General features: G+C 44.2%; 2 protein-coding genes across 3 annotated transcripts in view; one reads left to right on the top strand and one right to left on the bottom strand.

The window, feature by feature from the left end:
- Positions 1–23,768, bottom strand: part of LOC144508453 (acyl-coenzyme A diphosphatase NUDT19-like) — a 424,531-nt gene that overhangs the window by 144,448 nt on the left and 256,315 nt on the right. The window lies entirely within an intron of this gene.
- ddx27 (DEAD (Asp-Glu-Ala-Asp) box polypeptide 27) overlaps positions 1–23,768 on the top strand; it is a 50,091-nt gene that overhangs the window by 5,549 nt on the left and 20,774 nt on the right. Inside the window, exons 3-9 of the mRNA XM_078236365.1 lie at positions 783–842; positions 4,178–4,361; positions 5,104–5,153; positions 6,934–7,020; positions 11,443–11,548; positions 14,708–14,881; positions 16,196–16,346. Of these exons, the coding sequence (XP_078092491.1) occupies positions 783–842; positions 4,178–4,361; positions 5,104–5,153; positions 6,934–7,020; positions 11,443–11,548; positions 14,708–14,881; positions 16,196–16,346 (812 nt within the window). The remainder of the gene's footprint in view (positions 1–782; positions 843–4,177; positions 4,362–5,103; positions 5,154–6,933; positions 7,021–11,442; positions 11,549–14,707; positions 14,882–16,195; positions 16,347–23,768) is intronic.

Raw genomic sequence — 23,768 nt, 5'->3', positions numbered from 1 at the left:
ACCCTGCCTGACCACAGGCTACATGCACCCTAACATTCTTGAATAGACATCATATTGCTGTTAATGTTGCAGCGTAGTGTTCACTTTTTCTGCTGCAGTGATAAGATGTTCCTGCCCAGAAATGATGCCACAACACTGAGAGAGCTGGTGTTCAATAAGTTACTGTAATCATAGTGAATAGGCCGACTTGGAAGCATTCTTTCCATTTGCTTCTCTGCTAAGTTAAGGATAGTTTGGAAATAAAGTGTGATGACGAATATCTGAAGTATGTGTGTTGATGAGTGTGCATTTCTATCCCATAACATGGACCTCTTTTTGGGATGTGGAGATGCCGGCGTTGGACTGGGGTGAACACAGTAAGAGTTTTAACAACACCAGGTTAAAGTCCAACAGGTTTATTTGGTAGCAAATACCATTAGCTGAAGGAGCAGCGCTCCGAAAGCTAATGGCATTTGCTACCAAATAAACCTGTTGGACTTTAACCTGGTGTTGTTAAAACTCTTGCTCTTTTTGGGAACAGTCCATTGGATTATTAGATCCCTTCAGTGCACTTGTTGACTGTTTGACAAGAGATAGATAGTGGTATTCAGTGCACTGAATGGGTGCTTTACTCTCTGACTCTTGTTGAATGGCTGGCTAACAAAAGTGGGTTAAGAAGACTGTGCACTTAAACTTGGCAACTTGTGAGCTGAAGCCAGGGCCTATGTTTCACTACTGTTCCAGGGAACATAAAAGCTGTGTTCTTAAAACAGCGTTAACTTCATTTTTCTGCTTAATTCCAGAGAGCGCCAACAACCCTGGATGAAAAGATAGATAAAGTGCGAAAGAAACGAAAAAAAGAGGTCAGTTGTTACCAACACACTTGCCAAAGAATTGAATGTCAGAACGTTCAGGTGTATGAAACTCACTGGGACATAGAGCACCCACAAGCTAAATTTTCCCTCCATTTCACCTTTCTTCCCTTTCTATATCCATAACTAATAAAAATCTTGTGCTGCTGACTTTTGCTGGGGGATGGTTTCACTGGAACTAGCAGTCCTTCCGTACCTGTCCAATGGATGTTCTTTATGTGAAACCTAGATATGAAGGAGGACTGCAGGGTTCAGAATTTGAAGCCGATGCTTTTCATATAGGTGCATTATCCAGGGGTAACTTGATAGCAGTCAGCAATGGGAACATTGGTAGATTTGCTTTCTCCTTCCTATTCCAGTAACACCCCAACTCTTAGTTAGGTGGAGACCAATGAACCAAGCACAGACTAAGAATTGAAGCTGAGTCTTTTCTGCCATTGATTACAGTTAGCAGTTCATTCATACACCAAAACATTGGCAAACTTATCAGACTTCGGTGTAGAGTGAATTCCACGGCGAATGGTAATCTAGTGCAAAAGTTAGTAGTATACATGGGAACAGAAAGTCACAATAGGACATTGATAGATCCCTACAGTGCAGACAAAGACCATTTGGCCCATTGAGTCTGCACCAACTCTCTGACAGAACATCTTACCAAGGTCCTATCCCTGTACCCCCAAATATTTACCCTATTAATCTCCCTAACCTACACATCTTGGGACACTAAGGGACAATTTAGCATGGCCAATCCATCTAACCTGCACACCTTTGGACTGTGGGAGGAAACCGGAGCACCCAGTCTTAAGTGCCTCAGGACAACTGGCAGATAGAGTTCAATGTGGGAAGTGTAAGGTTTGAACCTAAGAAAGATAGATCGAAGCATTTTCTAAATAGTGAATTAAGAACTGCAGAGGACCTGAAAGATTTAGGAGTCCATGTTCAGAAATCACAAAAACTGGTGGAGAGGTACTAAAAATATTTTTAAAGATTAAGAATGTGGTGCAAAGAGGTGCAAAATTATTTTACAGTCTACTTCAGGGTATTGCCTTTTTATTTTCACATGAATTTGTTTTATTTAACTTAATGGACTCTTTCCTGTCTGAAGGAATTTCAGGAACAAACCATGTGCTTTATAAAGAGAACAATCATTTATCACTGACAAGAACAGAGAATGCTGGAAAACTCAGCAGTTGTGGCAGCATCTATAGGGAGAGTTAGAAGACTGAGGGGTGATTGAAGTATATAAGATCCTGAACAGTCTTGACAAAGTGGATGTGGAAAGGATGTTTCCTCTTGTGTGTGAGTGCAGAACTAGGGGGCACTGTTTTAAAATTAGGGGTCGCCCTTATAGCAGAGGGGTGAGGAAAATTTATTTTCTCTGAGGGTTGTGTGAATTTGAAACTCTCTGCTACTGAAGGCAGTGGAGGTGGGGTCATTGAATATTTTTAAGTTAGTGGTAGATAGATTCTTGTTAGGCAAGGGAATCAAAGGTTATCGGGGTAGATAGAAACTTGAAACACAAACAGATCAGTCATGGACTATTTGAATGGTGGAGCAGGTTTGAGAGTCCAAATGACTTACTTCTGCCCCCAATTCATATGTCCTCCATATGTCTCCATCTTAGCAGACACGTCCCTTAATGAGACCAATAAAAACTATTTGGATCGACAAAAGCACCTATTTGTATTATTATAATCAAACAGCACATTGAAATATTTAATTAAAATCTAAACAATTTATGCACAAATTATAATTGCTTTAATAATACGCTACCGTCTGAATTTCCATGTTTTGTGAGCTTTAGGAATCAAACACCTATCTAAAATTAACCCCATGGTGAAAGTTATGTGCTTGTGGGGAGAATTGGTAGTCAAGAGGATAACAGGTAATGTGTCATCAAAAGGTGTGATGAAGCTGGAGCTGTCTCATTTCACCCTGAAATTTCGAGAGAGTTTTAATCTGGAATCGCACCTCTGAGACAGTGACTTCATCGAATCATAGAAACCCTACAGTGCAGAAAGAGGCCATTGGGTCCATCGAGTCTGCACCGACCACAATCCCACCCAGGCCCTATCCCCACATCCCCACATATTCACCCGCTAATCCCTCTAACCTACGCATCTCAGGACACTAAGGGACAATTTTAGCATGGCCAATCGACCTAACCCGCATATCTTTGGACTTGTCAACAATATGTTCCTACAAATACCATCCATTAGAATACCTTGTCCACAACCTGACATACACATGATCAAAATGATCTGCAGCTAACCTGGACTTGCTTCTTGTTGCTATGGACCTGTTCTCTGCTGTGTGTCTTTCACAATATGTCCACAACAAAGTTAAGTTGGCAGGTATTCAAGTGATCTTTAAAGAGTCATTTTCCTTTAGTCATGCTGGAGTTTGTTTAGTATCAGATTTTTAGCCTTTGTCTCAAGACATCTGGAATGTAAAAATCTCTCATTAGACTACTTCTGAAGTTTTGCATTCTGTTCTAGGCCCTAACACCTCAGGAAGGATATATTAACCTCGGAGGGGTTGCAGCACAGAATATTATAATGGTTACATTATGAGGAGAAATTGTGCAGACTAGGCTTGTATGCCCTTGAGTATCAAAGATTAAGGGGTGATTGAATTGCAATGTTTAAAATGATTAAAGTTGTTGATGGAAAGAAACTATTTCCTCTTGGTGGAGGAGTTAAGAACAAGGGGACATAACTTTGAAATTGGAGCTAGGCCATTCAGAAATGTTGCCAGAAAGCAGCTCTTGAAACAGTGTAAGTGTTGATTTCTTTGTAGGTTATGTTTCCATGGATGTCAGTCTAAGTGGTCATAATTCAAGTGTGACATTCCGAATGGGCATTCCCAGGATATTAAACTGGAAAGAACCAGATTCTACAGTCAGCCTAAATCCATATGCACTTCACAAGGTTCCCTCGAGGGCAGTTGGGAGTGTGAGCCCTATCCAACTTGTGCCTCCCCTCACCTACCCCATAAAACCAAGCGTCAGAACATTTATACCACCCTTGTTGATGAGATCAGCACAAACCAAGATAAAAGCTGGGCTTTCTAGGTCAGTTCCACACTTGATAAACACCCTGAACAATCTGCAGAACATGAGAAAGAAAGGATCTTCCAGCAGGAGTTGTGGTCATTTTTTTTAACTTTTGCCAGTTGCACCAGAAATGGTTGTGGGTTGGGGAGAAGAAATGATCCTTAATCGGAAGCTGCTGAGAGAGGGAAAATGAGAAGGGTTAGTAACAGTCTGAGAGAGGGAATGACAGGTGTCAGTCTCTGCTTTTGGTCTAAATGTTTCTCATTTCTAGGAGAAATCTACAAAAGAAACAAAGAACATAAAGACCAATTCTACTGAGGACACTGAGATAAAGGAAGATGAAGAGCCAGAAGAGGCGGAGATTGATGGTGAGGCTGAAGAATTTGATGATGAAGATGATGATGAGTCAATAGCTGAGTTTTCCTCAGCGGATGAAGATATTTTACAGAAAGCAGGTAAAAGCACTGCCTGCTCTTGAATTTATTGAAGTTGTTTTTTTGTGGTAGTACTGTACTGTTTGTTTCACTGAGGGCTGAGAGATTTTGGAACTCTCTTCTTCAAGAGGTGGTTGATGCAGAGCTTTTGAATATCTTTACGGCAGAAATAGGGGAGGCAATGACCTAGTGGTATTATCGCTAGAGTATTAATCCAGAAATTCAACTAATATTCTGGGGATCCTGGTTCAAATCCCACCACATCAGATGCTCGAATTTGAATTGAATTAAAAAAAAATCTGGAATTAAGAATCTACTGATGACCATGAAACCATTGTCAATTGTGGTAAAAACCCATCTAGTTCACTAATGTCCTTCAGGGAAAGAAATCTGCCGTCCTTACCTGGTCTGGCCTACATGTATCTCCAGAGCCACAGCAATGTGGCTGACTCTCAACTACCCTCCAAGGGCAACTAGAAATGGGCAATAAATGCTGGCCAGCCAGTGAAGCCCATTCATCATAAGCAAAGGGTGAAAAGTTATCAGGGATGTGGCGTTGATGTTAAAAATAGATCAGCCTTGACCTTATTGAAAGACGGCACAAATTTTAAACTCCTCCCTTGTTCCATGCCCCCCCCCCCCCCTCCCCACCATGTCCCCCCACTTCCAATCCAAGGGAACTCAAGCAGCCTACTCCTAATTTGTGTATTTCTATCTCTTTATTGATTGTTCAGAGACTGACTTCATGCTGATTATTTCACAGACACACTGAAATTAAAGGGGAAGAAGAAAAAGAAGAAAGTTCCTGGGAGTGTAAGTGTTCTGTCTCCTATTTTGGTTAGGGATAATGAGGATGATTGTACTGCTGAGGGCAAGAGGTTAAATGTCTGGTGGCTGGAGGGAGGGGGGTTGGTTGGTGGAGTGAGGGGGATGGTGGAGCAGGTGACTGCTCATGAACCTTCGATATAGCTGCCGTTCTCTTTTGTTTGTCTGTCTTAATGTAGCTTTTGGGAACCCCAAAGTGAGTGGAGAATATTCAGAGAGTGACTGGAATAGAGGGGTATTATGGGAATGGAATAGCACCTGAAAGGATGAGTAGATAGAAGTGGAAACAGAGTGACACGTAAAAGGATTTGGCTGGGAGGAGAGTAGTGAGGGAGAACGAGTGAGAAGAGACTGGGATAGAATGTCATGGGAAGGATCTTCTTCTTCAGCCAGAAGTGCCGATTGGATGATTCATCTCTGTCTCCTCCTGAGGCGCCCAGCGCCGCAGATACGAGTCTTCAACCAATGCGATTCGCTCCACATGATATCAAGAAATGGCTGGAAGGACAGGATGTTGCAAAGGTTCTGGGCTCTGACAACATTTAGTGCTGAAGATCTGTGCTCCTGAATAAACATGCCGCTAGCCAAGCTGTACCTGCAGCGCTGGCATCTACCTGGCAATGTGAAAAATTGCCCAGGTATGTCCTGTACACAAAAAACAGGACAAATCCAACTCATCTGTCTACTCTAGCTCATCAGCAAAGTGATGGAGAGTGTCATCAACAGTGCTTTCAGGTGGCACTTACTCAGCAGTAACCTGCTCACTGACACTTAGTTTAAGTTCTGGCAGGGCCATGTGGCCCCTAACCTCATTGCAGCCTTGTTCCAAACATGAACGGAAGAGCTGAAAGGTGAGAGTGACTGCCCTTGACATCAAGGCAACGTTTGACTAACTGTGGCATCAATGAGCCCTAGCAAAACTGGCATCAGTGGGGATCGAGGAAAACTCTCCACTGGTTGGAGTCATACCTAACCCAAAGCAACATGGTTGTGGTTGTTGGAGGTCAATCATCTCAGTCCCAGGACATCCCTGCAGGAGTTTCTTTGGATAGTCTCCTAGGCCCAACCATATTCAGCTGTTTCATCAATGACCTTCCCTCCATCATAAGATCAGAAGTGGGGATGTTGGCTGATGACTGCACAATGTTCAGCATCATCCATGACTCAGATACTGAAGCAGTCTATGCTCATACGCAGCAAGACCTGGACAACATTCAACACTCGAAGCTGCACATCATCCAGGCAAAGCAGCCAGCTTGATTGACACCCAATCCACCATAATAGATATTTCACTCCCTCCAGCACTGACCGTTAGTGGCAGCCCTGTATACCATCTACAAAATGCACTACAGCAACTCACTAAGGCTCCATTGACAGCATCTTCCAAATCCATGACCTTTACTAACTAGAAGGACAAGGGCAGCAGATGCAGATTGATCTCCAAGCCACACACCATCCTGACTTGGAAGTATATTGCCGTTACTTCACTGTCGCTGGGTCAAAATCCTGGAACTCCCTTTCTAATAGCACTGTGGGTGTACCTATGAGGACTGCAATGGTTCAAGGATGCGGCTCACCACCACCACCACATAGAGGGCAATTAGGAATGGGCAATAAATGAAATGGGGAGATTGGTAGAGGATTGGGATGGAGTTTAAACAAATGGAAAGATGATTGAAAGGATTATTGAATTGGAGGATGAAGGGTGTAAAGTTATTTTTGGAGTTTGTTGGCTCCCAGGTTTACACTGTTGTTTGCTCCTGTCCAGGATTCGGGCGTGTTCTTTGAGGATGCCCCTCAGTTTGACGACAGTCTAATGTTCCAGGATATGAATCTCTCTCGGCCACTTTTAAAGGTATTGTGTGTCACTTGAGACATGTCTTACTGTTAGTGTTACCCATTATTTATTTGGGACATGCTTGGCTTTCTGGGAAGGAGTCATTTTCATTTACAGCTTACTGTGTTGCTTTTGCTTGTAAATTGAGGAACTTGGTAGGAATGTAGTGATATGCACTTATTCCTGTTGGATATAGGAACTGAGCTCAATCTTGCCCTCATCTGACAGGTGCATTTTTTTAACTAAAGAATCTGGGTGGGATGGGAAACCTGGCTAATTTTTCCTCCCTAGCCTGCATACATGAACAAAGACTTCAGTAGGACAGACTGGTGAAGTGGGCAGATGCAAGGCAGGTGAAATGCAATGCAAATAAATGAAGTGGTGCATTTTGGAAGAAAGTACAGAGAGAGGTGCTAGAAAATAAATTGTTCTAGTTTAAAGAAATAGTTACCAGTTTATGTACAAATGTGACAAGACAAGTTGATACGGCTGTTAAAAATTCATTATTGGCTTTAGAAAAAGAGGTGCAGTGTACAAGGACACTATGCTAAACCTGATTAGGCCTCAGCTTGACTATTGTGTGCAATTCTGAGCACCTGAGGAACTGTTGCCCCTAGCAGGAGTCTCTGTGTAACCAGAGGCAGCCATTTGTTCTAACCTGGAATTCACTGCCGGGCAGAGTTGTGGAACAGATCTAATAGTAACTTTCAAAAGGGAATTGGATACATACTGGAAAAGGCAAATATGGGGAAAGAGCAAGGACTAATTGAATAGTTCTTTCAAAGAGCCAGTAGAGACAAAATGGGCTGAATGGCCTCCTGTGCTGTAAGATTCTATGAGGACGTTGAGAAAGTGAAAGGAAACATAGGTAGGCAATGTCAAGAGTGATTTGTCACAAAGCGATACAGGTGACTGAAACAGCCAGGCTTGTTCAGAGCCAACAATTGAAATGTGGAGCTTGTTCAAGGAACAACTACTGCGTGTCCTTGAGAAGTATGTACCTGTCAGACAGGGAGGAAGTGGTTGAGCGAGGGAACCGTGGTTTACTAAAGAAGTTGAATCTCTTGTGAGGAGGAAGAAGGAGACTTATGTAAAGATGAGACGTGAAAGCTCAGTTAGGGCGCTTGAGAGTTACAAGTTAGCCAGGAAGGACCTGAAGAGAGAGCTAAGAAGAGCCAGGAGGGAACATGAGAAGTCTTTGGCAGGTAGGATCAAGGAAAACCTTAAAGCTTTCTATAGGTATGTCAGGAATAAAAGAATGACTAGGGTAAGATTAGGGCCAGTCAAGGACAGGAGTGGGAAGTTGCGCGTGGAGTCCGAAAAGATAGGAGAGGCGCCAAATGAATATTTTTCGTCAGTATTCACACAGGAAAAAGACAATGTTGTCGAAGAGAACTGAGATACAGGTTATTAGACTAGATGGGATTGAGGTTCATAAGGAGGAGGTGTTCGCAATTCTGGAAAGTGTGAAAATAGATAAGTCCCCTGGGCCGGATGGGATTTATCCTAGGATTCTCTGGGAAGCTAGGGAGGAGATTGCAGAGCCTTTGGCTTTGATCTTTATGTCGTTATTGTCTGCAGGAATAGTGCCAGAAGACTGGAGGATAGCAAATGTTGTCCCCTTGTTCAAGAAGGGGAGTAGGGACAACCCTGGTAATTATAGACCAGTGAGCCTTACTTCTGTTGTGGGCAAAGTTTTGGAAAGGATTATAAGAGATAAAGATTTATAATCATCTAGAAAGGAACAATTTGATTAGGGATAGTCAATACGGTTTTCTGAAGGGTAGGTTGTGCCTCTCAAACCTTATTGAGTTCTTTGAGAAGGTGACCAAAGAGATGGATGAGGGTAAAGCAGTTGATGTGGCGTATACGGATTTCAGTAAAGCATTTGATAAGGTTCCCCACAGCAGGCTATTGCAGAAAATACAGACACATGGGATTGAGGGTGATTTTGCGGTTTGGATCAGAAATTGGCTAGCTGTAAGAAGACAGAGGGTGGTGGTTGATGGGAAATGTTCATCCTGGAGTTCAGTTACGAGTGGTGAACCGCAAGGATCTGTTTTGGGGCCACTGCTGTTTGTCATTTTTATAAATGACCTGGATGAGGGCGTAGAAAGATGGGTTAGTAAATTTGCAGATGACACTAAAGTTGGTGGAGTTGTACGGAAGGATGTTGCAGGTTACAGAGAGACATAGATAAGCTGCAGAGCTGGGCTGAGAGGTGGCAAATGGAGTTTAATGCGGAAAAGTGCGAGGTGATTCACTTTGGAAGGAGTAACAAGGATACAGAGTACTGGGCTAATGGTAAGATACTTGGTAGTGTGGATGAGCAGAGAGATGTCGGTGTCCATGTGCATAGATCCCTGAAAGTTGGCGCCCAGGTTGATAGGGTTGTTGAGAAGGCGTACAGTGTGTTAGCTTTTATTGGTAGAGGGATTGAGCTTCGGAGCCAGGAGGTCATGTTGCAGCTGTACAAATCTCTGGTGCGGCCGTACTTGGAGTATTGCGTACAGTTCTGGTCGCCGCATTATAGGAAGGATGTGGAAGCATTGGAAAGGGTGCAGAGGAGACTTACCAGGATGTTGCCTGGTATGGTGGGAAGGTCTTATGAGGAAAGGCTGAGTGACTTGAGGTTGTTTTCGTTAGAAAGAAGAAGGTTAAGAGATGACTTAATAGAGGCATACAAGATGATCAAAGGATTAGATAGGGTGGATAGTGAGAGCCTTTTTCCTCGGATGGTGATGGCTAGCACGAGGAGACATAGCTTTAAATTGAGGGGTGGTAGATATAGGACAGATGTCAGAGGTAGGTTCTTTACTCAGAGAGTAGTAAGGGCGTGGAATGCCCTGCCTGCAACAGTAGTGGACTCGTCAACATTAAGGGCATTTAAATGGTCATTGGATAAACATATGGATGATATTGGAATAGTGTAGGTTAGATGGGCTTTAGATTCGTTTCACAGGTCGGCGCAACATCGAGGGCCGAAGGGCCTGAACTGCGCTGTAATGTTCTATAGGGTGAAATCATTTGGTCCCATTGTTGCTGCTGAGCTGACAGGCGGGAATTTAGCAGAGTGGGATAGCCCAGGCGGTCGGTTCAGACAATTCTCACACTTCCACCTGGTTCAGATCAGTAACTGTAAGAGGAATTTTCTGAAGGGTGTTCCCCTTGGGGTGCCCTGTATTTGTTGAACCTCAGTCAACCAATACATAGACTGCAAAAGACAGCATATATTTAAAGAACGAAAAGGAATTTATTTGCTAATGCATGCATCAGGAGAGAGACACAGTGATTGAGGGTTGACTGTGCTCTCTGACCTAATATTGCCCGGTAAAATTATTATATTATTCTGAACATTTCAATATCCCGCCTCGTCTCGACAATCAGACTGGAGGGCCCAATCACAACATCACACATTATTACCTCAGCCAATAATGTTCCACCTGTCAATTGGAATTGGAGATTATTAGCCTATTGCCCATGTCGGTTCCTTCCACTTTACCTAGGAAACCTAACCCACGTTAGTACTGGTAACCAAGGCCAGAACGAACACCTGTGATTTTTAATTGGTGAAAGGAGTCACTCTTTTGCTGGAACCTGGGCCTCCTTTATCAGCTTGAGAGACTGCTCCAGCCTCACTACCCATGAACGAATCCACTCCCTTACATACCAGGCCTGTGATTAAACTTACCTTTCGCATATCCAAAAACAGATAACAGAAGCTGCCTTTCTGTGCTCCACTGTGTTCCCCATCATGTTGCATTCAGAACAAAGTTGGCCAAGGCGCACAATACAGGGTTGAAAACACAGTTTAAGCTTATAACACTTGGTTAATTTGTGGATATAGTTTATAATACCTTTGCAATTTATAATACCGTTGCAATTTGTAATATTTTTGCACATGTTGTTCCAGGCACATTGTGAATTCTTACTATATATAAGGCACTTTATAATTACCTTAACCTAGTCTACTTATTATGATAAAACTAAAATAAAGGGCCTGATACTAGAATTCTATACTAGCCCCCATCAGTAACTTGTGGACTGAATCTGGATGTTGGTTTTGTAGGACTGTTCCGCGTTAGTTTATTAATTGGGCTATTGGAGAAACAAATACTTGTTTCATGAAATGTTTGCAGTAGTCTGCATTTTAACATTTCTTTAGTTTTCCAGAAATCTTGGGTGTGAGGTACACTCACTCTGTTCACTCTCTGATATAATGCAGTTTAATGGTGTTCCAATGACAGAAACTACACAATATGCAAAACACAGTTGTGTGTGCTGTATTGAACATATTACATGTATTTTAATAATCCTAGTAGAGTTCTTTTTTGGAATTATACTGTTTAATTGAGTGGTGATTGAGTCAGTGCCTAACTATGATACTGCTGGAGTCCAAAGCTGAAATCGCTGTCTCTTTCTAACTCTTTGATTGTTTAGGCAATCACTGCAGTGGGCTTCAAGCAACCAACCCCCATTCAGAAAGGATGTATTCCTTTAGGTCTGCTCGGCAGAGACCTGTGTGCATGTGCTGCTACTGGAACAGGTAGGATATGCTTTGGTGCCTTGCTTGGTCATCCCCATTACGTGAGGCAGGTAGGTAATCTCTGCACCAGGAATGTGTTCTTGTGGAAATGTTGTTGTGCCCAGTATTTCCTGTACTTGAGCCATGTTATTGTTATAGTGATAGCACTGGCACCTGAGCTCTATATGGCTGAGATTTCACCCAGCATTTCCTAAACCTGGACTATCCACAAATCACTGTTTTATTTGACTGATATGTTGCATATTTTCTCATTGGTTGTAAATTGTGAAGCTGAGGCAGCATCATGCATGGCATTTTTGTGTGATGTTCCTAGAGGATAGGTATGTGCTGTTGCTATGTTAATTGTATCATTAATACTGGGCATTCTGCTCTGAATTTGCCAGTCTATGCTTTACAGCCCATATTGATCAACTGGATTTATTCCCCAATTTCTCCCTACCTCTCAGTCGCTCTCTGTCCCTCATTCATTCGCTCACTCTCTCCCACACCCAATCTCTCACTCTCCTCCCCGCGCTCGCCCACCCCTTCTCCCTCCCCGTGCTCGCCTGCCCCTTCTCCCTCCCCGCGCTCACCCACTCCCACACTGACTCACTCTGTGTCACGCACACACACCTGGGCAGAGAATCCATTTTTTCTCATCACGCACCCCTCAACCCACTTGCTTGCACCATCACTTCCACCCTTTTCTGGCCCAGCAGCAAGTTTCTCTCTCCCCCACTTTCCAGAGCAATCTCTCTCGCTATCTCTTCCCACTCCTCATAACTCACTCCCAGAACCCACTCACTGCTACCAGTGTTGCTGCTGCTCCAATCACAGAGTGCATCTCTCCCACCCATGAGCCTATCGGCGGCAAGTGCGGGTGAGGATTGTTCTGTGATTGGAAGAGTTTCAGAATCTTTCACTGCACTTACTGGCATTTTAAAACTACCTCCAGAGACCACATTGGAAAAGCTTCGCAGGCCATGCACTGGACAAGCTGAGGTCCTTGCCTTGGCCTATATCTGCAAACATGCACTTTTCAACAGATGTCAGAGGCTCCTGGTGAAGCCTGATTGATTTCCCTCTTCCATCCTCCCACAACCCAAACCCTCCTAACCCTACCCCCACCCCACACCCCGTTCTTTACCAGTAGACCAGGAGAACTGTGGCCTCTCTTACCCGTGAGCTAACACATCACAAAGTGTTGAAGCTAGCTGTCCTAGGCTGTATGCTCACTAGTGAAAAAACAAAGTAAAGGGCCTTTGGGATATTAACCCCAATTCAGTGAAAATTCACTTGTCTGCTCCTTGGGATGAAGTGGTTATCTTATGAGGAAAGGTTGAGCATGTTTGGCCTGCATTCATTAGAATTTTGAAGAATGAGAGTGAACTTACTGAAGCTTGTAAGATCCTGAGCCGACTTGACGGGGTGGACACGGAGATATAGAACCATAGAAACCCTACAGTACCGAAAGAGGCCATTCGGCCCATCAAGTCTGCACCAACCACAATCCCACCCAGGCCCTACTCCGATATCCCTACATATTTTACGCACTAATCCCTCTATCTTGTGCATCTCAGGACACTAAGCGGCAATTTTAGCATAGCCAATCAACCAAACCCGCGCATCTTTGGACTGTGGGAGGAAACCGGAGCACCCGGAGTAAACCCACGCAGACACGAGGAGAATGTGCAAACTCCACACAGACAGTGACCCAAGCCGGGAATCAACCGCAGGTCCCTGCAGCTGTGAAGCAGCAGTGCTAACCACTGTGCTACCGTGCCGCCCTTGTTTCCCCTTGTGAGGGTGCCGGTATCTTGGAGACACAGTTTAAAAGAGACAGTTGTCCAATTAAGGCTGAGATAAAGAGAAACGTTTTTACTCTCAGAAGGTTATTAGAACATAGAAAAGCTACAGCACAAACGGGTCCTTCGGCCCACAAGTTGCGCCAAACATGTCCCTACCTACTAGGCTTACCTATAACCCTCTATCTTACTAACTTCCATGAACTTATCCAAAAGTCTCTTAAAAGACCCTATCGAATCCGCCTCCACCACCACTACTGGCAGCCGATTCCACGCACCCACCACCCTCTGAGTGAAAAACTTACGCCTAACATCTCCTCTGTACCTACTGCCCAGCACCCTAAACCTGTGACCTCTTGTGGCAACCATTTCAGCCCTGGGTAAAAGCCTCTGAGAATCCACTCTATCAATGCCCCTCAACATCTTATACACCTCTATCAGGTCACCTCTCATCCTTCGCCTCTCCAAGGAGAAAAGACCTAGCTCTCTCAACTTATCCTCATAAGGCATGCCACCTAATCCAGGCAACATCCTTGTAAATCTCCTCTGCACCCTTTCTATGGCTTCCACATCCTTTCTGTAATGAGGTGACCAAAACTGGACACAGTACTCCAGGTGGGGTCTGACCAGGGTCCTATACACAGTCTGTTATTAGTCTGTAGAATTTTCTTTCTCGGGCAAGTCAGGGACATTGAATATATGCAAAGCTGAATTAAATAGATTTTTAATTGATAAGGGATTCAGGAATTGGGGAGAGTGGAATTGAGGCCACAATCAGATCAGCCATGATTTTATCGAATGGCTGAGCTGGCTCGGGGGCCGAAAGGTTTACTCCTGCTCTGAATTCTTGTGTTCTTGAGTTAACCAGGGATTACGAGCGAGCTGAGGGGCCCAGAATTTTACCAGTAGTTTTCTGCTTTATGGATGCATGAAAGGAATAAATTGTATTAGCTTATAGTTAAAGTGATGGAGGCTGAGATTTTGTGATGTCAGTATTTCATTTAGATTATATAGGAGTAACGTGAGCCTGCAGCGCAGGAGGGTGGTTAGAGGCTGAAATTTAACTTGCTGTATGTGGGGGGAAATGGCAAAAGAGAGGTCAGATATAACTGCACACAGTATCAGGTCTTTGGATCACACTTAAGGCTATGAAAACATCTGGAGCAATTATAGGCTGTGTGAGGGTATCCTGCGGAATACCTTAGTATTTAGTTTAAAACATTTTAAGCAAGAATATCTTATTTAGATCCTTGATTAGAAACAAGAATAAAAAGTTTATATATTGCCAAGCATCTGGTTTATTAAAGCAAGTGATAAAATTCTTGTCAGCCTATAATTTTTATCTCCTTTTTTTTCTCTATCCACTACTCCATAGGTAAAACTGCTGCCTTCATGCTGCCGGTTTTAGAGCGTCTGATTTATAAACCGCGACAGGCTCCCATTACTAGGGTATTGATTCTAGTTCCAACTCGTGAGCTTGGCATCCAAGTGCACTCTGTCTCCAGGCAATTGTCGCAGTTCACATCTATCACCCTCTGTCTTGCTGTTGGTAAGTTTGGACAGTGCGTCTGTATATGTGGGTCCATCTGTCCATGTCAGCAGATCAGGCACCATTGGCAATGTGTGTGACTCTTAGCTGCTCTCTGCAGTGGTCTAGTAAGCCACTCAGTTCAAGTGCAATTAGAGGTGGGCAGCAAATGCTGGCCTTGCCTGTGACACCCGCAATCCTTGAAAGAATAAAGAAAATGTGTACATAAGGTTTCATATGTGTAGCTACTTCTGGATACTCCTTTATAAGAAATAAAAATGTCCCTTTATTGGCAGTCAGAGTTACAGAGCAGGGGTCGGTATAGCATACAGTCATCAGCTTTTCTGAGCCCTGCTAAGGAAGGACATATTGATCAAAGTCTGGTACATCTCCCCAGCAGAGGGAGATAGAAAATCTGCATCAAGTGACTTGCTGCAAAGATTTTGCTTACGTGGTGTTATTGGCATGACTTAGGAGTCTGCCTTGCAGAGAGAGGATAAAAATAGAGCAAAACTTTACTCAAACACCCCATTCAAAGAAAATACCACCTTAAAGTACTGGCGGATAATGTCATGGTCGACACATTTGCATAAGGTACTGTTAGCAACGTGGAATATTTTCATCTAATGTAAATATTCTTCAGGTAAATTTAAAAGATTATACCCTTATTACATTTTTGCTTTTAATGCAGAAGTTCTGCTGCAATCACCAAATTTCATTTTGCAATTGATCCCTAGATACAGCAGATGATGGAAGGATTCTATATTAGGACAGTAACTTCATTGCAGTGTTAATGTAAGCCTACTTGTGACACAAATATATTAATGCACTGTAACTTTCCAGTGTGGAATGCTTGGGAACAAGTGATTTCAGAATTTTCTGGATTTTAGAATGATGTTAGAATGCTTAATCACGTGTGTGAACCCAGAAAACACCGTAGATATAAATATTTGTCTGAAACCTAAAACATTATAAAATGGTAATATAAATTGTTTTATTTATCCAAATACTGTATCTTCCATGTTTCCACTCCCAAAACTCTATTGAAATGATGTCACAAGTCTGCTCAAAACAGAGGTTACAGTGTAATTGTTTCCCAGCAGTATGAAAGAAGGAATAAAGAGAGTCCACTTGTCAGCACTCTCTTCTCATTCAGTTTAAAGTTGTTGTTTCCCTTTACATTGATATTCTTGCGATTGTCCTGATGAGTGCAAGATGAAAAGCAAAATGTCTTTTTCAGCAATAAAGATAATGTAAGGTGGATGGGATGCTGCACAGCTGCCCTCCGGTAGGAAAGCTTTAGATATCTATCTGAAACGCCCTATTTGCTTCCAGGTGGATTGGATATAAAAACCCAAGAGGCATCTCTGAGAGTGGGACCTGATGTTCTCATTGCCACACCTGGCCGGCTGATTGATCACCTTCACAATTGTCCATCCTTTGACCTCAGCAGCATTGAGGTCCTTATTCTGGACGAAGCAGACAGGTGAGAAGCAACCTTGTCCATGATTAAAGAAGTGGGAGGGAAGGGGCCACACCATCTATCGGTAGGTAAAGCTGAGGAGCAAATTGTCCCATAATTATGTGAATTTCAGATTTCCTTTTCAATTACACTAACTGACTATTAACACCCTTTAGAAATCAGAAGTTACAACAAAGTAAAACTTGAAAACAAATGGTGAGTGGTTTATGTTGATGTCCAGTTCCCATTACTTACCCCATCCCTATTTGTCCAAGGTAGTCACCAGAACAGGTAAACGGTGTTGACTATTTGTCATTCTCTGTTCAGGTTTCTTTCTCTTCCCAAGGGTTGGACGCAATGTTCCTCTAGACACTTCCGTTGTAAGCAACAGCATTTTGCAACTAAGTGATATTGCTGACTATGAGCTGATACTCAGTAAGGTGCCAGGCAATAGTTTCTGCAGTGGTTACATGGAGCTCTCTTAGTACTCTACTGAATTCTGTCAGGGGGCAGTCTTTAATGATGTGAGTCATTGATTAGGGTGCACCACAGTTGCAATCCGGGCTCCCAGCAAGGCCCCACTTGTGTCAATTTGCTGCACAAAGGCCTTGGCCAGTGCAGAAACAGTTGAGGAGTGCCCAATGTTGACATGGCAGCTTGAGGTTGGGTGGACAGGCTGTGGAATCTGTGATGAGAAAACGTTTTTTAATAGTGACGTGTTGGTTCCATTCCTGCTGCCATAGGGCCTCTGCTGTTATTCCTTGGCACAATGGTCTTATGATGTGGAGATGCCGGCATTGGACTGGGGTAAACACAGTAAAGTTTAACAACACCAGGTTAAAGTCCAACAGGTTTATTTGGTAGCAAATGCCACTAGCTTTCGGAGCGCTGCCCCTTCGCTGCCGCTCCACTCCACCTGACGAAGGGGCAGCGCTCCGAAAGCTAGTGGCATTTGCTACCAAATAAACCTGTTGGACTTTAACCTGGTGTTGTTAAACTCCTTTCAATGGTCTTAGCCATACAGGCTGGCGTGATGGGAGGTGACCAATGAATCGGTACATCCTTGTCTAACAGCAGGCTTGGGTTGATGTAGACCTTTTCCAGGCGCTTTCTTGTTGCAATCTCCCTCCGTATGTGAGGGGGGTGGGATATTGCTCAGGATTGGGAGCCAGGGGATTTGAGTTGATCGGAGGGTACCAAAGATGTTGCGCTGAGTATTTACAAGACTGGTGTGGGGTGAGTAAGTACCATACTGGTACACAGTGCTTTGAAGACAAGTAGGCAGTGGCAAAAGCTGAGGTACTTAAGATTTGAGCATTTCGACCCATGAAGAGCCAGCAAGTTTGCTGAGGAGGGTTGTCTCGCATTTTGATCTTTGCTGCTGTCTTGTATGTTTTTTTTGGACATCAGTATTCAGTCAAGGGTGACACCAAGATAAAAGGGATGTTGCTTATGATTCAGTCTCTTGCATTTCAAGATGTTGAGTTCCCTCTTGGGTCTGGCATTGTGGAGGTAGAATATACTTGAGTTCTGTTGCTGCTGGGGTGAAGGCACCATGTTTTACAGCAGTTGGCCAGTTTTGCAACATCATTGTTCAGTGTTGCCTCTAATTTAGAAAATGTCCGTGCCTGAGAGGCACAGTAGATATTGTCAGCAAATAAAAACTTCTGAGACAGGGTTGGAGACAGATCATTGATCTAGAGATTGAAAAGGGTTGGGGTGAGAACAGATCCCTAAGGAAGCCAGTTGGACTGTTTTGTCCAGATGCTTGTCTCATCACCCATGTGCACCTGGACTGCCTATTTTGGAGTAATAGTCCAGTGGCTTCAGTAACCCACAGAGGGAGGACTCATGAGATTTTGACAAGGAAACCAGTGTGCCACACCGTGTTGTATGCTGCAATGAGATTGAGAAAGCCAATACTTGTTTTGAGATTGTTTTCAAAGCCATTTTCAATGAAGGTAGTTACAGCAAGAAAAATTAAAACCGAAGTTCTGTTGTCATTTGTTAACTGTTATGTGATCCAAATCCTGATGACCCATTAGTCCCGTTATTTAAGAAGGGTAGGAAGGATAACCCGGGTAATTATAGGCCGGTGAGCTTGACGTCCGTGGTGGGGAAGTTGTTGGAGAAGATTCTTAGAGATAGGATGTATGCGCATTTAGAAAGGAATAAACTCATTAACGATAGTCAGCATGGTTTTGTGAGAGGGAGGTCATGCCTCACTAACCTGGTGGAGTTTTTTGAAGAAGTGACCAAAATGGTTGACGAGGGAAGGGCCGTGGATGTCGTCTATATGGACTTTAGTAAAGCGTTTGACAAAGTCCCTCATGGTAGGCTGGTGAAAAAGGTTGGATCTCATGGGATAAAGGGGGAGGTGGCTAGATGGGTGGAGAACTGGCTTGGTCACAGAAGTCATGTATGCCCAAGCCATCAGGAGGTGTGTCAACACCAAATTCATCAGCCGCACTCACAAGACAGCACCGAACATCACCCAAGCACAACGCAACGCCATCCACGCTCTCAAGACCAACCGCAACATTGTCATCAAACCAGCAGACAAAGGAGGGGCCATCGTCATACTGAACAGAACGGATTACTGCAAAGAAGTGTATCGACAACTGAACAACGAGGAACACTACAGACAGTTACCCACAGATCCGACCAAAGAACACACCTGTCAACTCAACACTCTGATCAAAACCTTTGATCCGGACCTTCAGAGCACCCTCCGTGCTCTCGTCCCACGTATTCCACGCGTTGGAGATCTCTACTGCCTCCCAAAAATACACAAGGCAAACACACCCGGCCGTCCCATCGTTTCAGGAAACGGAACCCTGTGCGAGAACCTCTCCGGCTATGTCGAGGGCATCTTGAAACCCATTGTACAAAGAACCCCCAGCTTTTGTCGCGACACTACGGACTTCCTACAGAAACTCAACACACATGGAGCAGTTGAACCAGGAGCACTCCTCGTCACAATGGATGTCTCGGCACTCTACACCAGCATCCCCCACGATGATGGCATTGCTGCAACGGCCTCAGTACTCAATGCCGTCAACTGCCAGTTTCCAGATGCAATTTTACAACTCATCCGCTTCATCCTGGATCACAATATCTTCACCTTCAACAACCAGTTCTTCATCCAGACACACGGAACAGCCATGGGGACAAAATTCGCACCTCAATATGCCAACATCTTCATGCACAGGTTCGAACAAGACTTCTTCACCGCACAGGACCTTCAACCGATGCTATACACTAGATACATCGATGACGTTTTCTTCCTTTGGAGTCATGGTGAGCAATCACTGAAACAACTATATGATGACATCAACAAGTTCCATCCCACCATCAGACTCACCATGGACTACTCTCCGGAATCGGTTGCATTCTTGGACACACGCATCTCCATTAAGGACGGTCACCTCAGCACCTCACTGTACCGCAAGCCCACGGATAACCTCATGATGCTCCACTTCTCCAGCTTCCACCCTAAACACGTAAAAGAAGCCATCCCCTACGGACAAGCCCTCCGAATACACAGGATCTGCTCGGATGAGGAGGATCGCAACAGACACCTCCAGACGCTGAAAGATGCCCTCATAAGAACAGGATATGGCGCTCGACTCATCGATCAACAGTTCTGACGCGCCACAGCGAAAAACCGCACCGACCTCCTCAGAAGACAAACACGGGACACGGTGGACAGAGTACCCTTCGTCGTCCAGTACTTCCCCGGAGCGGAGAAGCTACGGCATCTCCTCCGGAGCCTTCAACATGTCATTGATGAAGACGAACATCTCGTCAAGGCCATCCCCACACCCCCACTTCTTGCCTTCAAACAACCACGCAACCTCAAACAGACCATTGTCCGCAGCAAACTACCCAGCCTTCAGGAGAACAGTGACCACGACACCACACAACCCTGCCACAGCAACCTCTGCAAGACGTGCCGGATCATCGACACGGATGCCATCATCTCACGTGAGAACACCATCTACCAGGTACACGGTACCTACTCTTGCCATGCGGCCAACGTTGTCTACCTGATACGCTGCAAGAAAGGATGTCCCGAGGCATGGTACATTGGGGAAACTATGCCGACGCTACGACAACGGATGAATGAACACCGCTCGACAATCATCAGGCAAGACTGTTCTCTTCCTGTGGGGGAGCACTTTAGCAGTCACGGGCATTCAGCCTTGGATCTTCAGGTAAGCGTTCTCCAAGGCGGCCTTCACGACACACGACAACTTGCAGATAGTGAGGAGCATTTTCAGAAGCTACGGAAGGATATAGATAGGCTGGAAATTTGAGCAAAGAAATGGCAGATGGAGTTCAATCCTGATAAATGCGAAGTGATGCATTTTGGTAGAGCTAATGTAGGGGGGAGCTATATGATAAATGGCAGAACCATAAAGGGTGTAGAGACGCAGAGGGACCTGGGTGTGCAAGTCCACAGATCCTTGAAAGTGACGTCACAGGTGGAGAAGATGGTGAAGAAGGCATATGGCATGCTTGCCTTTATAGGACGGGGCATAGAGTATAAAAGTTGGGGTCTGATGTTGCAGATGTGTAGAACGTTGGTTCGGCCGCATCTGGAATACTGCGTCCAGTTCTGGTCACCACACTACCAGAAGGACGTGGAGGCTTTGGAGAGAGTACAGAGGAGGTTTACCAGGATGTTACCTGGTATGGAGGGGCTTAGTTATGAGGAGAGATTGGGTAAACTGGGGTTGTTCTCCCTGGAAAGACGGAGGATGAGGGGAGACTTAATAGAGGTGTATAAAATTATGAAAGGCATAGATAGGGTGAACGGTGGGAAGCTTTTCCCCAGGTCGGTGGTGACGTTCACGAGGGGTTATAGGTTCAAGGTGAAGGGGGGGAGGTTTAACACAGATATCAGACGGACATATTTTACACAGAGGGTGGTGGGGGCCTGGAATGCGCTGCCAGGCAAGGTGGTGGAGGCGGACACACTGGGAACGTTTAAGACTTATCTAGACAGCCATATGAACGGAGTGGGAATGGAGGGATACAAAAGAATGGTCTAGTTTGGACCAGGGAGCGGCGCGGGCTTGGAGGGCCGAAGGGCCTGTTCCTGTGCTGTATTGTTCTTTGTGCCAGAGATTGCATGTATCTACAAAACAGATAGGGAAAAGTGAGTATCTTTAAAAGGGACATTGTTCAATGTCAAACTTGAATGTTTTAAGTGTGCAGTCTTCTGATTCCTGAATTCACTTAATGCAGTGTCAAATGGCTTATATAAAATTTAATGTTTTGGATGGTAAAACTTCACAAAAGATGTTAAAAGCAGTAATATTTTGATGCATTTGACGTGGTAGCCTCCAGGAACATTAACTCAGTTGCAGTGAGTTATCACTTTTACGCTGAAGGCTAACTGGAGCACTGTATTAATATCTAATTTGGAATAGGAGGAAAATGTATTCTCAACAGTCTACTTAAGGTGAACCGCAATGTAATAAAGCTTTGAAAGTTTTAGTTTCTAGTATGCCAAGTCATGATGCTTTGATTTGGATCTTACAAATGTTCAATTCTGGCTAGGTTGTGTAATAATTATTCATCTGTATGTTCAGATCGCAGCCATTTCGAGTGAACCTGTTCCATTGTTCATTGTATTCAAATGCAATTTCTTGCAAATTGTGCAATCATTTAAGAACCCTCAACCAGCTTATTCATTTCTGTGACTCTTTACTACTACTACTATTCCGAGGACTGCCACTGAAAGTAAACTTCAAAAGACCAAGTTGTTTAGGGCAAATTTTTCAGTGAAGTATTAAAATCTGGCAAGGCTCTGGGAGGCTTTGTTCAGCTCGCATTCCATATCATTAACACCAGTGATGCGGTGTAAGCTTCTATTTGTGGTATGCTTGTTATACCATGGGTGAGAGCTTTGGTCCAAACTTTTGGTACTGATATTGTGCAAAGCAATTCTAAGAACCTACAAAATTGGCTTCTTGACAGAAGCCAGAGGGTGGTTGTAGAGGATCGTTTTTCAAGCTGGAGGCCTGTGACCAGCGGTGTGCCTCAGGGATAAGTGCAGATCCACTGTTATTTGTCATTTATATTAATGATTTGAATCTAGGAGGCATAGTTAGTAAGTTTGCAGATGACACCAAGATTGGTGGCATAGTGGACAGTGAAGAACGTTATCTCCGATTGCAACGGAATCTTGATCAATTGGGCCAGTGGGCTGACGAATGGCAGATGGAATTTAATTTGGATAAATGCGAGGTGATGCTTTTTGGTAGAGCGAACCAGAGCAGGACTTACTCAGTCAATGGTAGGGCATTGGGCAGAGTTACAGAACAAAGAGATCTAGGGGTCCTTGAAAGTGGAGTCACAGATGGACAGAGTGGTGAAGAAGGCATTCGGCATGCTTGATTTAATTGGTCAGAACATTGAATACAGGAGTTGGAATGTCTTGTTGAAGTTGTACAAGACATTGGTATGGCCACACTTGGAATACTGTGTGCAATTGTAGAAAGGATATTATTAAACTGGAAAGAGTGCAGAAGAGATTTACTAGGATGCTACCGGGACTTGATGGTTTGAGTTATAAGGAGAGGCTGGATAGACTGGGATTTTTTTCTCTGGAGTGTAGAAGGCTGAGGGGTGATCTTATAGAGGTCTATAAAATAATGAGGGGCACAGATCAGCTAGATAGTCAATATATTTTCCCAAAGGTAGGGGAGTCTAAAACTAGAGGGCATAGGTTTAAGGGGAGAGATACAAAAGTGTCCAGTGGGCCAATTGTTTCACACACAGGGTGGTGAATGTCTGGAACAAGCTGCCAGAGTAGAGGCGGGTACAATTTTGTCTTTTAAAAAGCATTTAGACAGTTACATGGGTAAGATGGGTATAGAGGGATATGGGTCAAATGCGGGCAATTGGGATTAGCTTAGGGGTTTAAAAAGAAAGGGCAGCACGGACAAGTTGGGCTGAAGGGCCTGTTTCCATGCTGTAAATCTCTGACTCTATGACCTGGTCACACATGCTTTGCCCATACTGAAAGCCAGCCTGTTCAGCTTTCAAGATTTTCTCCACCTCTGGCTCTATCCACTCTGTAAGATGAGATGCTCTAAGACCTTGCAGCACACTGAGAGCAGAGATACTGGTTGGTAACTTCAAGGTAAATTTGTGTCTTGCCTGGTTTTGGTAAGCCGATGACTCTGGACATGCGCCAGGATTTAGACTATCTTCCTTCGCAAGAGAGTGCCTATAGCTGTATGCCCCATGTCTTACACCTTTCTGGTGTCTACCTTCTGAGCTATTGTCCTCTTTCTAGGATCATCCTCTTTCATCATTCCAGACTTCATGCACCGTCCCCTATCTATACCAGATGATGCTGATGATACCCTCACTCAGTTTAGCCCATCAGCTGAGGTGAGGTACCAGGTTATGTTCACTCGTGTGCATTAC

This window comes from Mustelus asterias, chromosome 20 (assembly GCF_964213995.1).
Source record: "Mustelus asterias chromosome 20, sMusAst1.hap1.1, whole genome shotgun sequence".
Taxonomy (NCBI): Eukaryota; Metazoa; Chordata; class Chondrichthyes; order Carcharhiniformes; family Triakidae; genus Mustelus; species Mustelus asterias.
This window is presented reverse-complemented; position numbering and strand designations above follow the sequence as displayed.